This window comes from Macaca mulatta, chromosome 2 (genome assembly GCF_049350105.2).
Source record: "Macaca mulatta isolate MMU2019108-1 chromosome 2, T2T-MMU8v2.0, whole genome shotgun sequence".
NCBI lineage: Eukaryota > Metazoa > Chordata > Mammalia > Primates > Cercopithecidae > Macaca > Macaca mulatta.
In genome coordinates this window covers 157,903,564-157,928,178 of record NC_133407.1, presented here as the reverse complement: position 1 = coordinate 157,928,178, position 24,615 = coordinate 157,903,564, and the positions used below count along the sequence as shown (strand labels likewise).

The window sequence follows — 24,615 nt, the reverse complement described above, 5'->3', positions numbered from 1 at the left end:
ATATTTATCATCTATAAAACATCTATAGCCTGTACAGCCCACATGGCAGCCTGGCCCTTGCTATGTATGTGAGCCTGAGTTCATCCTTGGCGTCCAGGAGCACATCACTGAGCGAAGGCTGCAGAAAGCAGGAAGTGAGACCAAGAGGTAAAGCAGTGAGGGCAGGGGGATGAGGAGCTCAGACATCCACAGAGGTGGGAGAGAGAGACATGGGAGGGGAAGAAGTATGGCAAGATGTAGGGTGTAAAGGGATTAAGATTTCAGAGTGTCCAGAGTATTTCAGGGCCAGGGTGGCTGAAGTGGACTGAAGGTGGCACTCACTAGAGCTGAGGTGTCCAAAAACTTGGAGGCTTGGGTTTTGGATGAGTCATCCCTGTGACTCAGCCTATGACTCAACTTGCAGGATGGTGGTGGGATTTAGTACAGAGAAGACCACCGAACACTACGTTTCCCAGGACTGTAGGGGACTGACTAAGCTGGTGATGAAGAGGGAAGGAGGTGAGATGGGACGGACAGGAAGCAGCATGCCAGGCCAGCAGGAGCCACGGGAGCTGTGGGTTTGGGTGGAGGAACACAGACCACTGCCTAAGAGAAACAATCCTGACGCTTGTCAAAAACAGCAAAGAGGACCTCCTCCAAAACTACTGCCATGAGGGAGAAAGAATGAAGTCAACGCTGAGCACTACAGGGATAACTGAGGGTGAAGAGCCAATGTGCAGGGCAAGGGAGCCAATGAAATTAAGTGTATTCAGTTGGCTATCAAGGATGGGGGGAGCACCGTGATCAGATACCAAGAGTGGAGAAAAGGAGCCTGGCTGGATATCAGGGTAGGGGATTTCCAGTAAACCAGCTTAGCAGGGCTCTTCTCTAGAGCAGAGCCAGCAGGCAAGTGGAGAAGATAGCTCAGAGGAGCCTGACTTGGGTTTGGTCAAGGAAGGAGTGTTTGTCACCACCCACAAGGGGGCTCTCGGGGAGCAGGTCTCCATTAGGTAGGGCCATTTTTCTGCCCTGGAATGGAGGTCCTAGAGTTATCAGGGGAAATAGCTGCAGGCATGGGGCCAGTCTGAATAGGGATGAAGAGTTCAAAGTGAAAACCAGTGGGAGGCAGCAGCATTTATGGAGAGCAACCCAGATTTTCCTCAACAGAAGGGTTTCACAGAGGCCCTTCCTCAATGTGCATTTAGATTTCATTGATTTTTTTAAAAAACTTCTTTGAATCTGACAATTGCAGGCTTCTACAAAAAATCCCACAGGATCCTGTCTCCATTCTAGATTTTCTAAGCCTTTCCTTACTGTCTATGTAGAACAGCCTGCTTTCACCAACTTGGGGTGCCAGCACCGGGTGTTCTCCATGCATGCCTCGGGCCTGCTCTCCCCTCCCCCAGCTCTGGGCCTGCGAGGCTGCCCTGTGAGGATGGCATCAACAAGCTCAACACACCCCACTTGCCCTTTCACTTCTGGTTGGTTCTGGCCAATGGGGAGCCAGAACCGCACTGGAGGCCCAACAGTGAGTGAGACGGGTGTGTGACCACTGCACCCTTCCTATGGGGCAGGGGCTGTGATCTTCCACCTAAACCCACAGCTCCAGTGGGTTAGCCTTCACCTACAGCTACACGCACAGCCCCAACCCCACCCGCCAGGATCTGGAAACGGCCTTTCCTCCCTCTGCCCCTTGAGAACTGGAGTGATACTCACTCCCTGTGGGTGTGAGTCCTGGGGTGCTTTGCCGCCTCTTCTTGGTTTCCTGAATGAACCCTTCCTGAAACTCTGCTCACTGCCCACTTGTATGTCCCCTCTCTCCTACCAGGATCCTAACCTATCCAATGACTCATCTCTTCGGAAGGACATTTAGCCCACTCACGTAATTTGTCATTACTTTCTGTATTTTTTTCTAATAACAAAATACACTTACTAGATTAAGACGAAAGATGGAACATCTGTTTTGCTGTCCTCCTTTCCAGATTGGGGTAAGACAATCTTTTAACATTTTATTTGGGAATAATTTTAGACTTTGGAAAAGTTTCAAAGTCAACAGAGAGAGTTCCTACATACCCTGCACCCAACCTCTCCTGATAATACTTACATAACCTGAGATAGTCACGCATATGGTTTGGATGTGTGTCCCCTCCAAATCTCATGTGGAAGTGTGATCCCCAGTGTTGGAGGTAGGATCCGGTGGGAGGTGTCTGGGTCATGGGGACAGATCCCTCATGAATAGCTTGGTGCCCTTCTTGTGGTAATGAGTGAGTTCTCACTGAGTTCACATGACAGCTAATTGTTTAAGAGTCTGGCACCTCCTTCCTCTCTCCTCCCTTTCTTGCCATGTGATGCCTGCTCCCCTTTGCCTCCACCATGAGTGAAAGCTTCCTGGAAGCAGATGCTACCACTATGCTTCTTGTACAGCCTGTAGAGTTTGGAGGGCTCAGAAGAAGACAGGAAAATGAGGGAAAGTTTGGAACTTCTTACAGACTTGTTAAATGGTTTTGGCCAAAATGCTGATAGAGATATGGACAGAGAAGGCCAGGCTGATGAGGTCTCAGATAGAAATGAGAAAGTTATTGGGAACTAGAGAAAAGGTCACCCTTGTTACACCTTAGCATAGAACTTGGCTGCACTGTGCCCATGCTCTAGGGATTTGTGGAAGGTTGAACTTAGGAGTGCTGTCTTAGGGTATCAGGCAGGAGAAATTTCTAAGGAGCAAATTTCTAGAGACATGGTGTGGCTGCTTCTAACAACCTACAAACAGATGTGGGGGCAAATGAGTGACTAAAAGTTGAAACATATTTAAAAGAAAAGCAGAGCATAAAATTTTGAAAAATTTGCAGCCTTGCCTTGTGGTAGAGAAGGAATCAAAGGGGCCTAAAGAGCAACCAGTGGCTAGAGAGAAAAGGGAACCAGTGCTGATAATCAATACAATGGGAAAAAAGCCTTGAGACATTTCAGATTTTTGAGGCAGCCCTTCCCATCACAGGTCCAGTGGCTTAGGAGGAAAGAATGGTTTTGGGGCTAGGGCACCGCTTCCCTGTACAGTCTTGGGACACTGCTTCCAACATCCTTGGCTGTTCCAGCTCCAGCCATGGCTCAAAGGACATCACGTACAGCTTCGGGTGCTGCTTCAGAGGATGCAAGCCTTATACCTTGGTGGCTTCCAAGTGGTGTAAAGTCTGTCAGCACATGGAATGCAAGAGTGAAGGAGGTTTGGCTGCTTTCACCTAGATTTTAAAGGATGTATGTAAAAGCCCGGATATCCAGATAGAAGCCTGCCACTGGGGCAGAATCCCCACAGAGAAACCCTAGTAGGGCAGTGCCAAGGGGAAATGTGGGGTTAGAGGCCACCTAAAGCCCCCACTGGGCCAATGCCTAGTGGAGCTTGGAAAGGAGACCACCACCCTCCATACCCTAGAATAGGAGAGCCACTAGCTAGCTTGTACTGTGTGCCCAGAAAAGCCGCAGGCACTCAACTCCTACCATGAAAGCAGCCACAGGGGTAGAGAAGTCCAGAGGCCTTGGGAGCCTACTGTTTGCACCAGTGTGCCCTGAACGCAGGACATGGAGTCAAGGGAGATCATTATGAAGCTTTAAAATGTAATGCCTGTCTGCTGGGCTTCAGACTTGCATGGGGCCTGTTGTTTGTTTCTTTCAGCTGATTTCTGCCTTTTGGAATGAGAATGTTTACCTAATGCCTGTACCACCATTGCATCTTGGGATAGGAGTAAAATCACTCACAAGTGGAAGAAATGTGTTTGGTTTCAGATGAGACACTGGACTTTTGATTGAGTTGATGCTGGAATGAGTTAAGACTTTTGGGGACTACTGGAAAGGGATGATTGCATTCTGTAATGTGAGAATGAGATATTTGAGGGGGCCAGGGGAAGAATGATCTGGTTTGGATATTTGTCCCTTCCAATTCTCATGTTGAAATGTGATCCCCAGTGTTGGAGGTGGGGCCTGGTGGGAGGTGTTTGGGTCATGGGGGTGGATCCTTCATGAATGGCTGGGTGCCCTCCTCATGGTAATGAGTGAGTTCTTGCTCTGAGTTCACATGAGAGCTGATTGAGTCTAGCACCTCCTCCTTCCCTCTCTCTTGCTCCGTCTCTCACCATGTGACACATTGGCTCCCCTTCAGCTTCCACCATAATTGGAAGCTTCCTGAAGCCCTCACCAGAAGCAGATGCTGACACCATGCTTCCTGTACAGCCTGCAGCACTATAAGCCAAATAAACCTCTTTTCTTTATAAATTACCAAGTCTCAGGTATTCCTTTAGAGCAACACAAATGGATGAACATAGTCACCAAACTAAAAATTGAACACTGGTACAACACTAGTAACTAAACTATGGAATGTATTCATATGTTCCCAGTTTTCTCACTAATGTCCTTTTTTATGTTCCAGGAATTAAATCAGGATCGCCCACTGCATTTAGCCACAGCTCCTGAGTCTCACTGTAGAATACAAGTCAGCTATTTTGTAGGATGTCCCTCAATTTGGGTTTGTCTGAGGCTTCCTCATGATTAAACTGAGATTGTGGATTTTGAGGTAGAAGACCAGTGAGGTGAGGAGAATTCACTGTGCACCCTGTCACAGGTGATAGCGAGACTCATCACCAATGCTGCTGACCCAGGTCACTGCCGAGGTGGCATCTGCCAGGTTTCTCCGCTGCAAACACTATTTTTTTCCTTCCTATATTCTCAGGTAGAAATGAGTCGTTAGGTCTTGCCCACACTCAAGGAGAAGGAATTAAGCTTTAGCTCCTCTAAGGCAGTATATCCAAGATTTGAGGACATATGTTAAAACAACCAGAGCAATCCACACATATTTAAAGGAGATGCTTTGAGGCTATGCAAAGATCCTTCTCTTTAAAGTCCCACACTCTAATAATGTATTAAGGGATCTTACCTGTGGATATGTGTACATACACAGGTTAGCATACATATATACGTTTCCTAATTCAGTGCACTGAGAGGAACTAGAAGTGGTGGCATCCCAGGAGCAACAAGTACACCCACTGCCCAGATCTTGTTTGCTAAATTCAGTTCTTCAATAAAAGAGCCAGCTTCCTTAGGAAAATGGCTCATTCTAGGGCCAGGGCAAGGAAAATACAAAGTGTGTACCTGGAGTATTTCACAGTGCCAAAAGGTAAGGGAGTGCCCAAGAGCGGGTGGGGCATGTCAGGAAGCAGGAGCCACCCAAGCTAGAACCATTTCAGCAACAGAATAAATATGAGCGCAGGCTTTTAACCTCAAGAATAAAGTAACTATCCATGCATCTATACACACCATAAATATCTCTCTACATACATATTACAATAAACATGAGTTCATGCTTATTTCCAACCCGAATCCAGCATCACAGGATTCATTCTAGCACTGAGGAGATAGTTTTTAAAATGTAATAGAGCGATGGAAAACAAGAAGAGGTATTTATACTGTAACAGAAATGAAAAGGAATCCCTTAACAATGGAAAGTGATAAATTGGGTTGACAAGAGAATCCATAACTGAAAACTACAGAGGAAAGGCCTATTGCAAAAGGCAGAGGTAGTCCTGGGGATAATGGGAGCAGAAGGGAGCCTGGTGCAGCTGAAAGGGCATTTGCTGCAGAGACCTCTGCAGGAGCTTCAAGGAGGGTTGACCTTTCCCCTGCCTGCTTGGTTTGTGCCAAGAATGAGATGTGGCCACCTGGCCTAGCTCCAAGCAGATGCAGCGAGAGTGATGGGGTCAGAGAGGCGGGGCAGTGCCCCAAGTGGCCGTGACAAGAGGGACACAGAGCCCCCATACCCATGAAAAGAGTTATTGGCACATAGTCTAGGCAACACATTCTGACTGCCCTCCCTCCAATCCTTAGAGACAGCTTCCTCTAACTAAGGGCAGTATTTGCAGATCTACGAGGTAAGTGTAAATCTAAAATAAAATTATGCACAAGCACCTATTCACTAAAGGCAAGCCACAAGGCTCTGAGTTTGAAATTCATCAAAGTCAACCAATGGAAGTACAAAATCTAGGGAAACAGAATCAAAGTATGAAACTGAGTAAGTATCTAGGATAAGTTAACTAAATGAGATGTCAGAGAATGGTCCCTCATAAATAAAAAGATAATTTTTGAGATTCTAGAAAGTACATATTCTATTTCTGAATTTAAAATTAAAAAAAATCTTTTCATTAGATGATTTCAATAGCACAGTGGTTAGAGAGAGTGATGAGTGAATCAGTGAAAAATTAAATGGAGCAGAAGTATTCTAGCAGAAATGTAGGGAGTATGAAAAAAGAGTTAAGAAACTCAAAAAGGTAGACTCAGAAACTACAATATGTACCCAAATAGGAGTTCCGGGGAGGGGAGGGCGGGGAAATGAATAAGAATGAATATAAAAATACAAAAAACCCAAAAAGTTTTCTATAGAGCTGAAGACAGATGTCTTTAGATTGAAAAACTCCAAGATACATGTAAGACAATGAGAAAAAGTCTATGCCAGAAACATCATGCTGAAATTCCATAACACAGATGATAAAAGAAAAAAATCTCCAAAAAGTCCAGATAGAAAGATAAATTACCTAAAAAAAATGAGACTCAAAAGGGCACAGGCTTCCATCAGCAACACTGGGCACAAGAAGGTACTGAAGCTATAACTTCAGTACTGCAGGAAAATAATTGTGAACATTGCATTCCCTAGCCAGCCAGGCTGGCATTCAATGGTAAGGAAAAAGTAAAGCATTTTCCAACTCCAAATGTCCAAAGTTGACTTCCAACAAATCTTATCTAAAACAATTAGTAGAGGATGTACTCAATCAAAGCAAAAATAAATGTAAAAGGCAGCTGAGAAAGAGTGGCACCAGCAAGATGGTGAATAGGCACCTCCAGGCCCTTGTTTCCCCACAGACACATCAAATAAGAAACACAGACTGACCAAAATACTTTGAGGCAGCCCAGAAACCAGTTAAGATCTGCAGCAACCAAGAGAAAATCCAACCAAGAAAAAGCCACCCTCAAACCAGTAGGAAATTCCATGGTGTTTCTGCTTGCCCTTGCACCACCCCCTCCTCCGCACAGCATGGTGCGGTTGAGAGAAATCACCTAATCCTAGAAAGAAAGAAGGAAAGAAAGGAATAGAACCTGCTGGCTATCCTCTGGCTTGCCTGGGAGCTGCCCAAGTAACTGGTTTCTGTCTCTCTCTCGAGAGCAAATGGAAATGGTGACACTGTTTGCACATTAGGATGAAGGCCACAGAGGTGCCCAACATGTTAGAGCCATGGAGGAAATGTAGACCCATGGGTGCCTAGGGGAAAGAGATTATGGACAGAGGAACACAATAGAATGTCAAGGCCCAGAGAAGAAGCGGAGTTGACACTCTGAGGGAAATTAAGACATTTAAAAGCAGCCTTGCATATGGGGGAATTGGAGAGAAAAAGCACATCCACAGGCCCTGGGAGATGCATGCCAGAAAACCCCCAAAAAGACCTTAAGCCTTCATGCTAGACTAATTGGTGAAGATTTTTCCCTGCACAGAGCCAGTCTGCAAAGACTGGGGAGAGAGCTGTTTTGCAAATACTTGATTTTTAATAAAAGATGAGAAAGGATACCCAAAAAAAGTAAAACACAGTCTAGTCATAAAAACAAAAAAAATTGACAGATACTAAAGAAAGTCTTCAAGCTTGCAAAGACTTTAAAACAACTATCTTAAATATGTTCAGTGAGCTAAATGACATATAACTGTAGGAAATTAAAAAAAAAGATATGAACAAGATGAAAATGTCAACAAAGAAATAGAAATCATAAAGAAAGAACCAAACAGAAATATTGGAACTGAAAAAAACAATAATTGAATTGAAAAATTCTCTGCAGAGGTTCAACAGCAAACTCTAACAGAGGAATGAGCAAATTTGAAAATAGGTCATTTGAAATTATCAAGTCTGAAGAACAAAAATAAAGAAGATTTAAGAAAAATGAATAAAACTTAAAGAAATTATAGAACACTCCATTGTAATACATACAATTTGGAATTCCAGAAAGGAAAGAGAGAGATAAGTGGGCAGAGAGCTTGTTTGAAGAAACAATGGCCAAAAACTTCCCACATTTGAAAAAAAAAGATATGAATATAGAAATGTAAGGTATATGAATTTTAAGTAGGATAAACTCAAAAATATCAATACTGAGACACATTATAAACAATTTGAAAGTCAAAAACAAAAAGAGAATCTTCAACAGAGGAAAGAGACTCATAACATACAAAAGATCCTCAATAAAATCATCAGTGGATTTCTCAGCAGAAACCTGCAGTCCAGAGGTAATACTATTAATATATTTAAAGTGCTAGATAAAAACACCTGTCAACTGAGAATTCTATATCTGGCAAAACTATTTTACACAAATGAGGGAAAAATTAAGACATTCCTAAATGAAAGCTAAGGGAGTTCATTATTACTAGATCTGCCCTACAAGAAATGGTAAAGAGAGTCCTTTAAGTGGAAATGAAAGAATGCCAGACAGGAACTTGAAGCTAAATGAAAATATAATGTTCTCCAATAAAGGTAAATGCACAAAAAGGTATTAAAAATTGTATTATTTTAAAATTGGTTTGTAAAAATTTTTTATAAGCATTTAAAACACAAAAGCACAAAAGTATAACTTTATTTTAATAGGTACACAATATAAAAAGATAAATATTATGACATCAATAACAAAGTTCCGAGGCAGAACTGTAAACAGTAGAGTTTTATATGCAATTGAAGTTAAGCTGCTGTCAGTCTAAGGTAGATTGTAATAACTTTAGGATGTTGTATGTAATCCCCATGGTAACTACAAAGAAAACATTTATAAAATATAAACAAAAAGAACTAAGAAGGCAATCAAAACATATCACTGCCAAAAAAAACAAAAAAACAAAAAAACAAAAAAACCACTACAGAGGAAGGTAATAGGGAAGAAATTAAGAGACAAAAAAAGCTATTAAGACACAGAAAACAAATAAAATGGCAACAGTAAGTCCTTCCCTATCAGTAATTACTTTCAATGTAAATGGATTAAATCCCCTAATCAAAATACAAAGACTGGCAGAATGGATTAAGAACAAAACAAAACAAAAAACAGGATTCAACTATATGTTGTCCATAAGAAATTCACTTTAGATTTAAGGACACATAAAGGTTTATTGTGAAAAGATGGTAAAAGATATTCCATGCAAATAGTAGCAAAAGAGGGCTGGGGTGGCTATGCTAATTTAAGACAAAATGGACTTTAAGTCAAAAACTGTTACAAGATACAAAGAAAGACATTATACAATGATACAAAGATGAAATCATCCCAAAGATAGAACAATTACAAATAGTGAAACATGTTTTACCAAACATCAAAGTTCCCAAAACATATGATGCAAACACTGACAGAACTGAAGAAAGAAACAGAGAGGAGTTCAACAATAGTTGGAGACTTCAATACCACACCATCAATGATGAATACAACAACCAGACAGAAGATCAGTAAGGAAACAGACGGTTTGAATAACACTAGGAATAGACTGGACCTAAAAGACATACAAAACACTCCACCAAACAATGGAAGAATACACATTTTTCTCAATGAAATGTGAACATGAAACATTCTCCAAGACAGATCATATGTTAGGCCATGAAACCAGTCTTAATATATTTGAGAAGATTAAAATCATACAGAGTATATTTTCCAATCTCCAGATTGAAGAATCTCCAAAAATGTGGAAATCAAGCAACACACACGTGAACAACCAGTGGGTCAAAAAAAAAAAAAAAAAAATTCCAAAGTAAATTAGAAAATATCTCGAGACAAATGAAAATGAAAATACAACACATCATAATTTATAAGATGCAGTGAAAGCAGTTTTAAAGGGAAATTTATAGCTGTAAACAATTCCATTAAAAAAAAAGACCTCAAATAAACCACCTGAACTTATACCTTAGGAAACTAAGAAAAGAGCAAACTAAACCCAAAGTTCACAGAAAGAAGGAAATAATAAAGATTATAGCAGGGATAAATAAACTAGAGAATAGAAAGATAACAGAGAAAAATCAATGAAACTAAGAATTGATTAGTTCCTTAAAAAACAAAACAAAACAAAACAAAAAAATAACTCAAAGCCTTTAGCTAAATTGACTAAGAAAAAAAGAAGTCTCAAAAAACTATAATTCAAAATGAAAATGGGACATAACTACTGATTCTACAGAAATAAAAAGGAATACAAGAGAGGAAATTGTATCCAAACACACTAGGCAGCCTAACTGAAATGATATATTCCTAGAGAAACACAATTTACCAGGACTGAATCATGGGGAAATAGAAAATTGGAATATGCTGAAAACTAAGAAAACTAAATCAGTAATTAAGACCTCCCAACAAAGAAAACCCAGGACCAGAAGGCTTCACTAGTGACTTCTACCAAACATTTAAAGAAAAATTAACACCAATCCTCCATAAACTGTCCCAGAAAACTGAAGAGGGAGAAATACTTTCAAATTCATCCTATGAGAACAGTGTTACCCTAATACCAAAGCCAGACAAAGACACTAAAAGAAAAATCTACAGGCCAATATCTGCTGAATATTGATGCAAAAATCTTCAAAGAATACTAATAAACTGAATACAACAGTATATTTAAAAGGATTATGCACCATGACCAAGTGGGTTTGTTCCTGGAGTACAAGATAGTTCCACATAGAAAAATCAATCAATCCATGTTAACAGAATCAATGGGGGAAAAAAAACCACATGATGAACAAAGCATCTGACAAAATTCAACATCTTTCCATGATTAAAAAAACACACCCAAGAAACTAGAAATAAAAGGAAACTACTTCAACATAATAAAGATTATATGTGAAAATCCCACAGTAAACATCACTCTTAATGGTGGCAGACAAACTTTTGCTCCAAGATCAGGAACAGGACAAGGATGCCTGCTTTCACTACTTCTATTTAACACACTACTAAAAGTTCTGGCCAAAGAAATTAGGCAAGAAATAAAAAAAAGTAAAAGGTATAAGAACTGGAAAAGAAGAAGTAATATTACCTCTGTTTGCAGATAATGTAATCTTGTATGTTGAAAACTCTAAAGATTACACACACACACACACACACAAATTTTTATAATAAATGAATTCAGCAAAGATGAAGGATACAAAATCAACAAACAAAAATCAGTTGTGTTTCTATATAACAATGAATAATTCAAAAAAGAATTAAAAAACAACACCATTTATAATAGCATCAAAAGGGATAAAACACTTATGAATTAACTTAACCAAGAAGGCAAAAGACTAGTACATTAAAAACCACAAAGTGTTTCCGAAGAAATTCAAGTAGACACAAATAAATGAAAAGACATGCCAAATCCATGGACTGGAAGACTTAATATTGTTAAGATGTCAATACTAGGCTGGGCACGGTGGCTCATGCCTGTAATCCCAGCACTTTGGGAGGTTGAGGCAGGTGGATCACTTGAGGTCAGGAGTTCAAGACCAGCCTGGCCAACATGGTGAAACCCCGACTCTATTAAAAATACAAAAATTAGCCAGGCATGGTGGCAGGTGCCTGTAATCCCAGCTACTTGGGAGGCTAAGGCAGGAGAATTGTTTGAATCTGGGAGGTGGAGGTTGCAGTGAGCTGAGATCGCGTGACTGTACTCCAGCCTGGGCGATGGAGCGAAACTCCATCTCAAAAAAAAAAAAAAAAAAAAAAAAAAAAGAAAGAAAAAGAAAGATGTCAATACTAGCTGAAGAATCTACAAATTTAATACAATCTCATCAAAACCTAAACATTAAAATATTTAAGCAAAAAAACTAAATGCTGGCCAGCACAGTGACTCACGCCTGTAATCCCAGCACTTTGGGAGGCCAAAGTGGGCAAACAGCTTGAGCTCAGGAGTTTGAGACCAGCCTGGGCAACATAGTGAAATCCTGTCTCTACAAAAAATACAAAAATTAGCTGGGTGCAGTGGTTCATGCCTGTGGTCCCAGCAACTCAGGAGGCTGAGGTAGGAAGATCACCTGAGCCTGGGAGGCAGAGGGTACAGTAAGCCATGTTCATGCCACTGCACTCCAGCCTGGGTGACCCTGTCTCAAAACAAACAAACAAACAAGAACTAAATGCTGTATTTTGATGAAATAGAAAAATACATTCATAAATTCCTATGGAATTTAAGGGACCCTGAATAGCCCAAACAATCTCAAGAAAGAACAAGGTTGGAGGTCTCATACTTCATGACTTCAAAACTTATTACAAAACTACAGTAATCTGAATGGTGTGGTATAAAAACAGGCATAGAGATCAATGGAATAAAATATCCTGGAAATAAACCCTCAAATATATGGTCAAATGACAAGGGTGCCATGGACATTCAATGGGAAAAGGACAGTCTTCAAAAAAATGGAGCTGGGAAAACCAAATATCCACATGCAAAAGAATGAAGTTGGATGCTTATGTTACACCATGTACAAAAATAAACTCGAAATGAATCAAAGACCTAAACAAGAATTCAAACTACAAAAGTAATCAAAAGAAAACATAGGCAAAAAGTTTCAAGGCATTAGACTTGGCAATGATTTCTTGGATATGACACTAAAAGCACAGGTGACAAAAGCAAAAATAGATGAACTACATGAAAATTAAAAACTTCTGTGCATTAAAGGACATAACGCAAAAAGGTATCCTACAGAACTGGAGAAAATATTTGCCAAGCATATACTGATAAGAGATTAATATTCAGAATATATGAGGAACTACAACTCAACAACAGAACAAAGAAAACTAATTAAAAACTGAGTAAAGGACTTGAATAGACAGTTTTCCAAAGAAGACGTACAAATGGCCAATAAGCACATTCATGCTCACCATCACTAGTTATTAGAAAAATTTGTATTAATTTTATAAGCTAAAAGAAAGAGAATTGATAACTTTACAACATTGACTTTTGCCATTCAGGAACTTCACCTCTCTCCAAATTTTTATTTCTCTTTATAAAGCTTTGTAGTTTATTTGTATAGGTTTTGCGCATTGTGTTTTGAGGATTATTCTGAAACTATTTAAAAACTGGTTAATAGTTTGAAGGGAATCTCTTTTTAAATTATACTTTATAAACGACTATTTCCAGTGTGAACAGGAGTATATAGAGACAAGTTTATGTATGTTAATGTATATATTTTATTTCATTTAGATGTTTTGAAACTGGCCCACTTTACTGTTTGTTTTACAGTTTTCTAAGTGATTTGCTTAGATTTTCCAAGAAGGTAAGCATATCACTAATAACATAAGTTTTTGTCTTCCTTTCCAATATTTAAGACTCTTATTTTCTTTTCCTAGTTTATTATACTAGCCAGAATACACAGAACAACATAAATAAAATATTCTTCTGTTTCAAGTTGCACTAAGAGTATCTTTGTAAGTCACATATGGGAGTTGAAGGCAAAACTAATAGATGGAGATTGAAGGTAGATCAGAGGGTCCGGTATAGAGTAGGGGAGTGGGCTGCAACAGTGACAAGAACTTCCCAGGGAGATGGAGATGTTCTGTGTCTCAACTAGAGTCATAGCTACAAAGGTGTATGTATTCATCAAAAGTCATTGACCTGTACACTTAAACCCTCCGTTTTTATTGTTATCAATTTATACCTTAAGACTGATTTTTTTGAAAAAATAACAAAGTAAAACCTTTGAGTTTTAAACTTTTTGAGGCCGGGCGCAGTGGCTCACACCTGTAATCCCAGGACTTTGGGAGGCCAAGGCGGGCGGATCATGAGGTCAGGAGATCGAGACCATCCTGGCTAACACGGTGAAACGCCATCTCTACTAAAAATACAAAAAATTAGCCAGGCGAGGTGGCGGGCACCTGTAGTCCCAGCTATTTGGGAGGCTGAGACAGGAGAATGGCATGAACCCAGGAGGCGGAGCTTGCAGTGAGCCGAGATTGCACCACTGCACTCCAGCCTGGGCGATGAGCAAGACACAGTTTTGCTGTGTCACCCAGGCCGGAGTCCAGTGGCATGATCTTGGCTCACTGCATCCCCTGCCTCCTGGGATCTCAAAAAAAAAAAAAAAAAAGAAGTAAAACCTTTGAAGGTTCTACTGTGATAATAATGTGTCTATTCTCCTTTGAGACTGTTGTAATGAATTACATTAATATGGCCAGGCACGGTGGCTCACGCCTGTAATCCCAGCACTTTGGGAGGCCCAGGCAGGTGGATCATGAGGTCAGGAGTTCAAGAATTACATTAATAGTTCTTTCTTCCTCTCGTGTTTTACGTATTTTAAGAGAATTAAAACACTAAGATATGATCATTGTAGAGAAGTGTTTAAAATGCAGTTACGGGCTGGGCACAGTGACTCATGCGTATAATCCCGGCAGTTTGGGAGGTCACTTGAGGTCAGGAGTTCAAGACCAACCTGACCAACATGGTGAAACCATGCCTCTGCTAAAAATACAAAAATTGGCCGGGTGTGCTGGCACACACCTGTAATCCAGCTACTCAGGAGGCTTAGGCATGAGAATCACTTGAGCCCAGGAGGCAGGGGATGCAGTGAGCCAAGATCATGCCACTGGACTCCGGCCTGGGTGACACAGCAAAACTGCCTCAAAAAAAAAAAAAAAATGCAGTTAAGTACTATGAAACAAACACCTGAAATGCCTCCATGGCGGAGATTACTATCAATATTTTTTTCCCTCCCAAACACTGACCAAAACAATTGTGCACACATATATGCATGTATACACACGAGTTGTGTGTGCATGTGTGTGCCTGCATCATGTTACCAGCTGCTCAGACATTTCCACATCCCACAAGGCTCCACATGGCCCCATGTGTTAGTTTCCTCTTGCTGTTATAACAAACTTAGTGGCTTAAAACAAAAGAAATCCATCCTCTTACAGTTCTGGAGGACAGGAGTCTGAAATGAGTCTTATGGGGCCAAAATCAAAACCTCACTCTCTCTGGAAGCTCTAGGGGAGAATCTGTCTCCTTCTCTTTCCCAGCACAGAGAGCTCCATCTCTTGGCTCACGGCACTTCCTCCGTCATCAAAGCCAGGAGCACAGCATCTTTCCTCTTGTATGCTGCTTCCACCACATGGCCTTTTCTCCTGTCTGAAATGTCTCTCTGCTCCCCTCTATAAGGACCCCTGTGGTTACACTGGGTCTATATGGATAATCCACGACAATCTCCCATCCCAAGGGGCTTCTCTTAGTCACTTCTGCAAAGGCCTCTTCCCTATAAGTTAACATCCACGGGTTCCAAGACCAGGACCTGGTTATCTTCAGGGCCACTGTTGGGCCACTCACACCTCACCTATCTCTTCAGCCTCATGTTCGGCAGCCCCCTGCCCCCACCCCATCTGCCCTCTGCTCTCTAGCTATGTTGCTGTCCTCTCAGTTCCTTGAACACACCACAACCTCCTCTTGCCACAGTCTTTGTCACCTACAGGATATCACATGGGCATCAGAGAAAGGGAGAAACCATTCTGTGTAGTAGAAGGGAAAAAGCTTCAGTCTCCTGGGAGAGCTGGGAAGGTGTGAGAAGAGCTGGCAAAGCTAGAAACTGTGTTGGTTCAAGTGCCCAGAGAAGACACCTCCAGTGATCAAGCATTCAGGGAGCCATTCTGGGGAGTAGAAGCCACTGAGGAAGGTTAACCTGGGTGACAAACCCTTCCTGTCTCCTCCATGGAACCCTCCATCAGGTCTGCATTGCTTGTCGTGTCTTCTGCGTGAATGTGTGATGGGGTGGATGTGGGTGGGAGGGCGGTGTGCAGACTCGGGGCACATGGCACCCACTGACATTTAGGTCAAAGGAGGAACAGGGGCATGCAGGGTTGTGCACATCCCTCAGTCATCCAGTTTGGTAGTGGAAAGCCAGGGTGCTGGGCTGGGAGAGGGACCAGGGACAGCATCATGAGGTAACAAAACCCAGAAATATCCATTGTTTTGGAGAATCCAACCCACCGCCCACGAGCCAGGGGATACCAGGTGGTAGGGACGCGCCTGCCCCACGTTGTGGCCGCCTCGAATGTCCAAGTGTCCACTTACAGCTGTGGAGAGTCTGGATGCCAGTGTCATCTCCAGGTTCCCCTTCAAGCCCACCAGGGGCGGCACCAACGTCAAAAGGTCTTTCACCTCCACAAACACAGGCCAGTGCTGGTAGGGAAAGAGTAAGGAGATAAGCCAAACACACACGTCAGCAAATCTCTGGAAATTTCTTGAGAGAACCTTCAACAAGTCACTTTTCACTCCCTATAAAATGATCAAATAGGACTAAGTTGTTTCTTAAATGGCTTTAAACTAAACAGAAATAAATGAAGCTGTGAAAACCTTTTTAGTGCCGTTCACTGAATCAGCATCAGTGGCCGTGAGCACACTGCGGGCCGGGCCAGGCTGGAGGCGTTCACTGAATCGGCATCAGTGGCCGTGAGCACACTGCGGGCCGGGCCAGGCTGGAGGCCAGCGGGTGGCAGCCCTGCTGCATGTGCTCTGCACTGTGTTCTGCAGAGGCACGCACGGTCCCGGACGAGAACGTTGGGGAATTTCTCATGAATGGGGAGGCCCACAAACACCTGCAAGACGGCCAGGCTGAGGAAGGGCCCTGCCTCTACTGGGGATCCAGGATCTTCACACAGGCCATGCAGGCCCTGCCTCCCTCTGCCCCCAGGTCCAGGGACTGCGTGCAAGCTGCTACTGAGCACCCTGTGGGGCTCAGGGTTTTTAAAAACATAGAATATGCCTCTATTCCATTAAATGTAGAAAAATCAGTAACTTCAAAGACAGATGAAAGGGATTCATGCTTCAAGGAAAATGGAAGAGAAAACACTTATTGGTAGAGGTGAAAACAATTCTTAACTGTTTAACGTGCAATTAGATGTTCCCCTAAATCAGTTTTAATGCCCCATCTGATCCTACTGATTTATTTTGCCTGTCTGGCTGCTGCAGAGATCTTTGACGCCTAACACTAGAAGCTTCTCCTGGTTTTGGAATTCTAGACCTGGAAACAAATCCCTGCTTTGTCATCAAGGAGAAAGGTGGCCTGGGATCTAGGCCCTGTCCCTCCCCTACAAGGCAAGAGCTGTGTAAAGATGTGCAAACCCACTCAGCCTCTAGGGACTTGGACAATCGTCCACAAGCTGCCCAGCAACAGGCTTGACCAGGCGTGAAGGTGAAGAGATCAGGCCAGAGGCCCTTTAAGACTCCTTTCTGCTCTCACACCAAGGAAGATGAGCACTGTTTAGTTTCTTCCTGTACCTTATCTACCGGGCCGTGGAATTCAGAATCCAGTTCCAGCTCTGGTGGAGTCCTGAGTTTGCCCTCTCTTAAAACTTGAGAAGAAAACGCCGCCACCAGGCAAGGTGTCCTCCCATGCCTCACAGTCTCCTGGTGGCATCTGGCCACAGCTCTGTGCAGTTGTCCTCTCAGCCTGCACACCCCTCCACCCACCATAGGGTGGGCCTCTGTCCTCAGCAGGGGAACCAAGACCATCACGTACTCCCCAGCTGGCCTTCGGGCACCACCACCCACACTCTCCCTAGCCCCCTGTGGAGCCCAGTGTGGTCATGGGCACTCTCTCTGCCTATACCCAAGACCCGGCACCCACCAACCCCAGTCACAGCAAACCCCTCCTTTCAGCCTGCCCCACCCAGCAGCCTTCCTCCTGCTCTCCCAGCACTACTACCTTTGAACAAATGCCTGTCCTCACCCAACACCCTCAGTGCTGCAGCCCTATGGCTCTCACTGTCTCCCTAAAGGAAGTGAGGACACCTTTGAGGCGTGAGAGGACACCTTGCCTGGTGGCCTCCTGATGGGTAAACCCCATCCGCTGCTCTCCCTGCAGGGTGGCACTGTCCCCCGGCCCCCACACGGATAAAGCACCTGCTGACAGGCACAGCTCTGCACCCTCTCCCCTGGCCTCTGAGCCTCCAGCCCCCAGTCCTGTGCCCACCTCACTATCCACCCAGTCTCGGCCCCTCTTCCTCCTCCTGACCCTGTTAATACTGACCTTCCTTCCTGCTCTCTCTTCAGTTCTCCTTTCTCCCCACACCCTCTCCCTTCTGCAGCTTAAGTACCCTTCCACTGCCCACCCAGCACTATCTTCCAGCAGCCACCCCACCTGCTCCGTGTTCCCGGGGCTTTCAGCAGGAAGCCTAGGCGGGAGATGGGGTGGAAGCTGAACCCTGATGCACGGTGGTCCCATCCTCCTTGCCAGTGGTTGCTATGACTCTGGTCAAGTGAGATCTGAGAAGTCCTGTTTGGTCACATTGGGTATCACACAACTGTAATGGGACCAAAGTCTACAGACACTGGCTGAACTGTGTCCCCCAAAATTCATATGGTGAAGTCCTCATGCCTAGTACCAAAACATGACTGTATTTGGAGAGACTGTCTTTAATGAGATAATTAAGTTGAAACGCAGTCATGAGGGTGGGTCCTAGCCCAGTATGAGTGGCATCCTCATTAGAGGAGGAAATTTGGACCTAGACACGTACAGAGGGGAGACCATGTGAAGACACAGGGCCATCTGCAAAGCTCAAAAACCAACCTTGCCAACACTTTCATCTCAGACTTCTGGCCTCTGGAATTGTGGAAAAAAATCAGTTTCTGTTGTTTAAGCTACCTGCTCTGTGGTATTTTTTTATGGCAGTCCTAGCAAACTAATACAAATGTAAAGTGAAAAAATGCTGGGTGACACAGTTAATCCAGTAATTAACCAATTCTGTCCTATCTCTAGACTTCTTTACAGAGATAATAAGTGTCTTTATTTTTAAAGTCCCTTTGAGTTAGGTTTCCTGTTACCTGTAGCCAACAGCAAATACACTGACTGACACCCTGGGCTTGCGCAGGTGCCCCCCAATGTCTATGGCTCAGAAGTCTCTGTGAGCATAAGATCTGCCCATCCAACTCTGGTTGAACACCCCACAAGCACCTCAAATCCCAAATCTCCAAACTTCTCCTCGCCACCCGTGTCCTTCCTGCTCTGCCAGCCAGGATTCAACGCCTTCTTTTCTCCAATCTGACATTCAAGTCTTCACAAGTTTTAAATTCTGCCACCGCCCTCTCCAGCAACACTTTAAAGATGCCTATATCAGTCACTGGGGAGGCTGAAATCATCAGAAATAATGATTCTTGCACTCCAGGGGCTCTGAACTCTGCCCACAGTCCCCCAGCTCTTCCCTGCTCCTCCAGCCTCACCCTCGGGGTCATCTTTGACACCACTGCCTGGGGTGAGTTTTGTGGCACAAGTATGACCCCATCACTCAGCCACCTGTAACCCTTCACTGCCAACTCCTCTCCTGAGTATACATAACACATAAGTCCTATGAACCCCAAAGACACACAAGCACATGATAAGAACAGTCAATGCAAACCCACAGCGCTGGAGTCAGAGGTGGGGCTGAGACGGCTGAGCAGAGGACTCTGCTGGGGCTCTGCTGAGGATGCCCCAGGTGGGGCTGCGACGGCCCCTGTACCTTGAGGTGGTCCATGCAGACGCACACAGGAATTGTGTGCTCTCCTGCATGTCTATGCTACCCTTCAATAAAACCAGCAAGACACTCGTTTTAACATAAAGCAAACACCTGCTGCACTCAGTGCACAGCACACCCTCTGAGCAGAGCAGATAGAGCTCCTCATTCCTGCCCAGTGTCCCTTTCCCCATGACAGCAGCCACCCCGTCCCTCACTCTCCACAAATGCACACTATCGTTCGCCCATATCTTTGCACATAAATCCCTCTGCTTGGAATGTTCACGTCTTTTCAGGGCATCCTGGAAATTGCTACATTACCTTTAAAGTCCAAATCAAATTGTCCTGCTCCTCTGCAGATCCCCTGACCTCTAAGAAGAATGACTGCTCCCTCTTCCTTCAAGGCAAACACCTGCTTGTGGCCTCCACTCCCTGCCCAGCCCTCCGGAATGCCTGACAGTCTCTCTCCCCAGCATCAATTGGGTGGTCTCAGGGAAGCGATAAGCACAGCTCTAGGGTGAGGCTACTGGGGGAAGAAGTGGGTATTCAGGTTGCAAGCCCACAGAAACACAGGCTTTCTAATGGGGGGCTGGCCAGGATGCAAGAGGCCACCCTAGTCCCAAAAGGGGATGAGTGTCCCATCAACTGAGATGAGCAAGCAGAAGCTGCCTGGGAGGTATCGTGAGCTCACATTAGGAGCCTGGGTGGCCTGGTGGGTACAGGCTGCCCCTCTCCAACTTGGAGCCGGGACACAGACAGACGCTGAGTCGCCATAAGGAAGGAGGTGCTGCGTACACTCAGGAACGTGAAACACTATTTGGGGTGTCCTCATGGGTTGAAATTTTAAATTTACATTTACAGATTAAAAAGCAAAACTGCGGGCCAGGCACGGTGGCTCACGCCTGTAATCCCAGCACTTTGGGAGGTTGAGGTGGGTGGATCACGAGGTCAGGAGTTCGAGACCAGCCTGGCCAACATGGTGACACCCCATCTCTACTAAAAATCCAAAAAAAATTAGCTGGGCATGGTGGTGGGCACCTGTAATCCCAGCTACTTGGGAACTGAGGCAGGAGAATCACCTGAACCCAGGAGGCAGAGGTTGCAGTGAGCCGAGATTGCGCCATTGCATTCCAGCTTGGGCGACAGGGCAAGACTCCATCTCAAAAAATAAAATAAAAAATAAAAAAAAGCAAAACTGCATAGTATAAACCATATATGTATATGTTTATATGTACATAGAAAATTGTCTTGAAAGGTCCACAGCAGCGGTGATAGAGATGAGGGGACAGCCTACCTCCATTGCTTGGGCATATTTTCTAATTTTTCTAAACTGACTCTACGAAATGCTTCAGCTGACAGATAGCACAAACCTCTCAATGATTCCAACACGCTGCCTGAACCAAGCTAGGGGAGACACAGATTGTGATGAGCGAATCTCCCTCAGCACATGCCTCCATTGCAGGGAGACCGCCGTGGCCCTCCCCCCTGCACCCTCGGGCTCCAAACCTTGTCCTTTTTCACCAGGGGCCACACCAGGATGCTGAGGGCTGGGCATGCCGCAGCTCTGCCTGCAGCGGTCATGCCCCCACCCTACAGGGACCACAGCACACAGACTCAGTGATCTGGTCCTCACAATTCTGTGAGGTTGGGGCTTTCATTATCCCCATTTTACAGATGGGGAAATCAAGGCAGAACAGTGTGACTAAAAATCCCCTCCACTGGTGAGTGGCAGACTCTGCCTCGTGAACCCACATGCACTGGGAGGAAGGTGGTTTGAGCTCCTTGGGCTGAGGAGGCACACGTAGGCTAAGGTTCTAACAAACCTCCATCATTCTGCGAATCTCCAACGCTGAGGTCTCAGTGTTGGAGGTCCCTCCTGACAGCCTTACTGACACCCGGGACACCCAAGCGGCAAGGGCAGGTTCAGGGCTGCTGTCCCACTCTGGAGGCCCCTTATGAATCCAGCCTGCCCTGTCTGTGGTGCCAGGAGACCCGGTCAGTGTGTCTCCCACCCCTGATCGCCCAGACACCCAGTACGCACTTGAACGGTGTTCATCACCAGGCCGGCCGCCATCATGCACAAGCCGGACAGCAGAATGGGCACCACGACCTGGCACATGATGGTGAAGAAAGACTCAGGCAAGACCCCATGTGGGGACCGGGTGAGCTCACAGCTGAAGCCTCGCAGCTTCTTGCCCCGAAAGCAAAACTCCAGATTCAGCTGGGTGACCACCATGGCCAGGCAATGCAACACGATCCCAGGAGCACGAAGTCAGAGCCGGGGGTGCTCCAGTCCTCTCCTCCTGGCCCACACCAGGACGCTGTTCCCAAGAAGTTCACACAAACAGAAGCTTCCCAGTCACCAGGTGCTGTGCGCCTGCAGAAAGCTCCCCAACAGCCCCTTGGCCGAGGGCCAGCACAGATGAATGAGGAACAAAGGCCAGTGTGACTCAGGGCCTCATTACGGAGACTCTGCCAGGCCCTGCTGTCCCTCTCTGAAGGTCAGGCTCTCCTCAGACAGTGGCTGTGTGTCCGCCGGGACCTCCCTCTGCTGGCCTGCCATGGAGGCTCATGGTCCCTTCGCACCGCCCTTGACAGCAATCAGCAGCCCAGCAGGCCGGTCCATACTGGCTTGGGCTGGACAGAGCTGGAGTGTACGTGGGGCCTGGCCTTGGTGAGTGCCCACACAGAGGTCTGCTGCCACCTCACCCTGTACAAGTGTCCTGGGCTGTTCCCCTCCTGGCAGAGGAGGCCTGGGGAGATATCAGCACAGAGGGACTGCCTCCTCGGGCCAGCTCTACAGACCTCAAGTTTTATTCCTCAAGGCCAGTCTGTGGATCTCCGAGCAGAAAGCCACGCCCTGGGTCATCTCGAGTTGTGTCCAGCCAGGGGGTTCATGGCCACAGGAAGCTGTGTTCACAGAAAAAAACGCAGTCCTATTCTCCCTCCATGGCCTGGAAGACTCATAAAAATGCTTCCAAAGTGACCTCACTTTCTTCAGCTACAAAGGTGAGACTGGCCCTGCTGACCCCACCTCACACAGAGAAGGAGAAGGGGCTGGGAAGCCACCTGACTCCTGGGGTTCTGTTGTTGGGTGTGTCCTCTGTGCATTCCACAGGCACCAGGAACAGAATGTTCAGGCCTGAGGGCAGGCTGGGGCAGGCAGAAGCCCGAAGCTGGGGGTCAGACTCACATCGGCTGAACCCAGGGCTGCGGTCAGGTCTAGGCCTCACTTCCACTCCCATCCCTAAACTGTCACCCTAGTGGGCACCTTATCTGGTTCTCCCGTCGGAAAGCCTGTCCCGGACTCACGTGCGGACCCCAGCCTGGAGTCCACTGCCCTCCCCAGTGTGGATCCTACTGGCCTCCCTGCAACCGAACTCCAGATGAATTTCTCCAGCACCTGTTCCCCTCGTGCCCCCAATATTCCTTGCACTGCGTCTTTGCGCACACCCTTCATTTAGTCATTCATTCAACAAATATTTTCAAGCCCCTTGTAGGACCAATGCATAATGGGCCCTAAACTCCAGCACAATTCCCACTGAGAGCTAGAGTTTCTGCCCCCCTCTCCCCTTTGTCCCCACAGCTTAACCGAGAGAACAAAGTGGAAGAGACGCTGTGGCAGTTTCTGGGCGTGGATCTTAAGAAACTGACAACTTCTATGTCCTATCTCTTGGGCTGCTCATGCTCCCAGTTACTCTGCTGTGAGGAAGACCACATGGTCACAGGTAGAGGCCGTAAGCCAGGGTCTTGCCCACAGCCCAGCCTTGCACACGAGTGCGCCATCTTGGGCTGGCCCAACAGCCACAGGGCAGAGCAGGAGGTTCTTCTCACCAGGCCCTGCCCAACCTGTGGATTCCGCATCAAACAATAATTGGCTTTAAACAAACTGCTAAGCTTTGGTGTCCTTTGTTATGTAGCCATAGTTAACTGCATTTGGGGAATCTCTTCCCGTGATCTCGCTATTTCAGATGTAGCAACTCCCAAACTTCTCACAGCCCAGACCTCTCCTCCGAGCTTTCAGACCATATACCTAAGCCCTGGTAGGGATGAGCACGTGTCTCACTCTGCCAGTCTCTCAGGACTGCCACTTCCAAGCCTGCCTCTCCCAAGTGGCCTGCCTCAAGGAAAGGTTCTGCCAGAAATGCAAGCCTCACTCTGAGCCCTGACCACCTCGGTCCCACATTCACTCTGCATGTGCCCGTACCTCTCCCACAGCTGTCCCCCACTCCCGCCCACAGACGCTGCCTTCGCCACGGCCCTTTGTCCCTCTAACCTGCCTCCCCACAAAACCAGTGTGTCTGCTCTTCACAGGCACAACCCACAGGGGCACTACGAGGATGGCGCTTGCTTGCACATCCTCCATGGCAGTCAACACACTGCCTGAGAAAGGGACATCTGGACCCCTTGCAATCTGGAAAGACACATCCACGTGATCCTCCTTCTTTCTAGTACACGGTCATGTGCTGCAGCGGCAGAGGGAACTTCTCACGACCCTCATGGGGGCCATGCCCATGCTCCTCCCCTCTGCTGCGGGCCGACACATCACCCAGGCCAAACATTGCTAGGCCTTGTGGCCAGCTGAGGCACCTCCTCTCAGCCAGAGCCTAACAGCTATTTCCCCAGAATTCCCAATGTACTCTCTGAACCTCTCTGAAGACAGGTCCCACTTTTGCATAACAGAAGCATGAAATGCAGGTGTATCTGCTCTCCCTCTCTGGCACGCACCCTTCCTGAGAACAGAGCCCTTCTCACTGCTGCAATCTTGGGGATTCTCCATGGCTCCACTCCACAGATCAGTACTTACGGACTAGTATTTGCCAGCCTCTACCCTAAATGCCAGGGTACACTGTGAGCAGAACAAACACAGGTTATCAGATAGTCAAAAAAAAAAAAAAAAAAAAAAGAGAGAGAGAGAAAGAAATGATGATCTGTGACAAATGCTCTGAAGGAAACCCAGGGCATAACGAGGGCACAGAGCAGACTTGGCCACACGCACTCAGTCACTGTAAATGAATGAAGGAATGCCCGTTTGTTCCCTTGTACAGCAGTCTGTAATTCTCAGAGCTCTCTCACATTCTATCATTTTCACAACAGCCCTGGGATGTTCACAGGAACTACAGCATTCTGTTTTGCAAACAAAGAAAATGAACAGTTTTCCCAAGA

General features: G+C 45.6%; 1 protein-coding gene across 3 annotated transcripts in view; it reads right to left on the bottom strand.

The window, feature by feature from the left end:
- SLC41A3 (solute carrier family 41 member 3) overlaps positions 1–24,615 on the bottom strand; it is a 77,928-nt gene that overhangs the window by 29,409 nt on the left and 23,904 nt on the right. For 2 of the 3 annotated variants that reach the window (XM_077990974.1, XM_028843431.2), the window contains one exon: positions 16,031–16,138. In XM_077990974.1, coding sequence (XP_077847100.1) covers positions 16,031–16,138 — 108 coding nt within the window. 3 annotated transcript variants of the gene reach the window in all.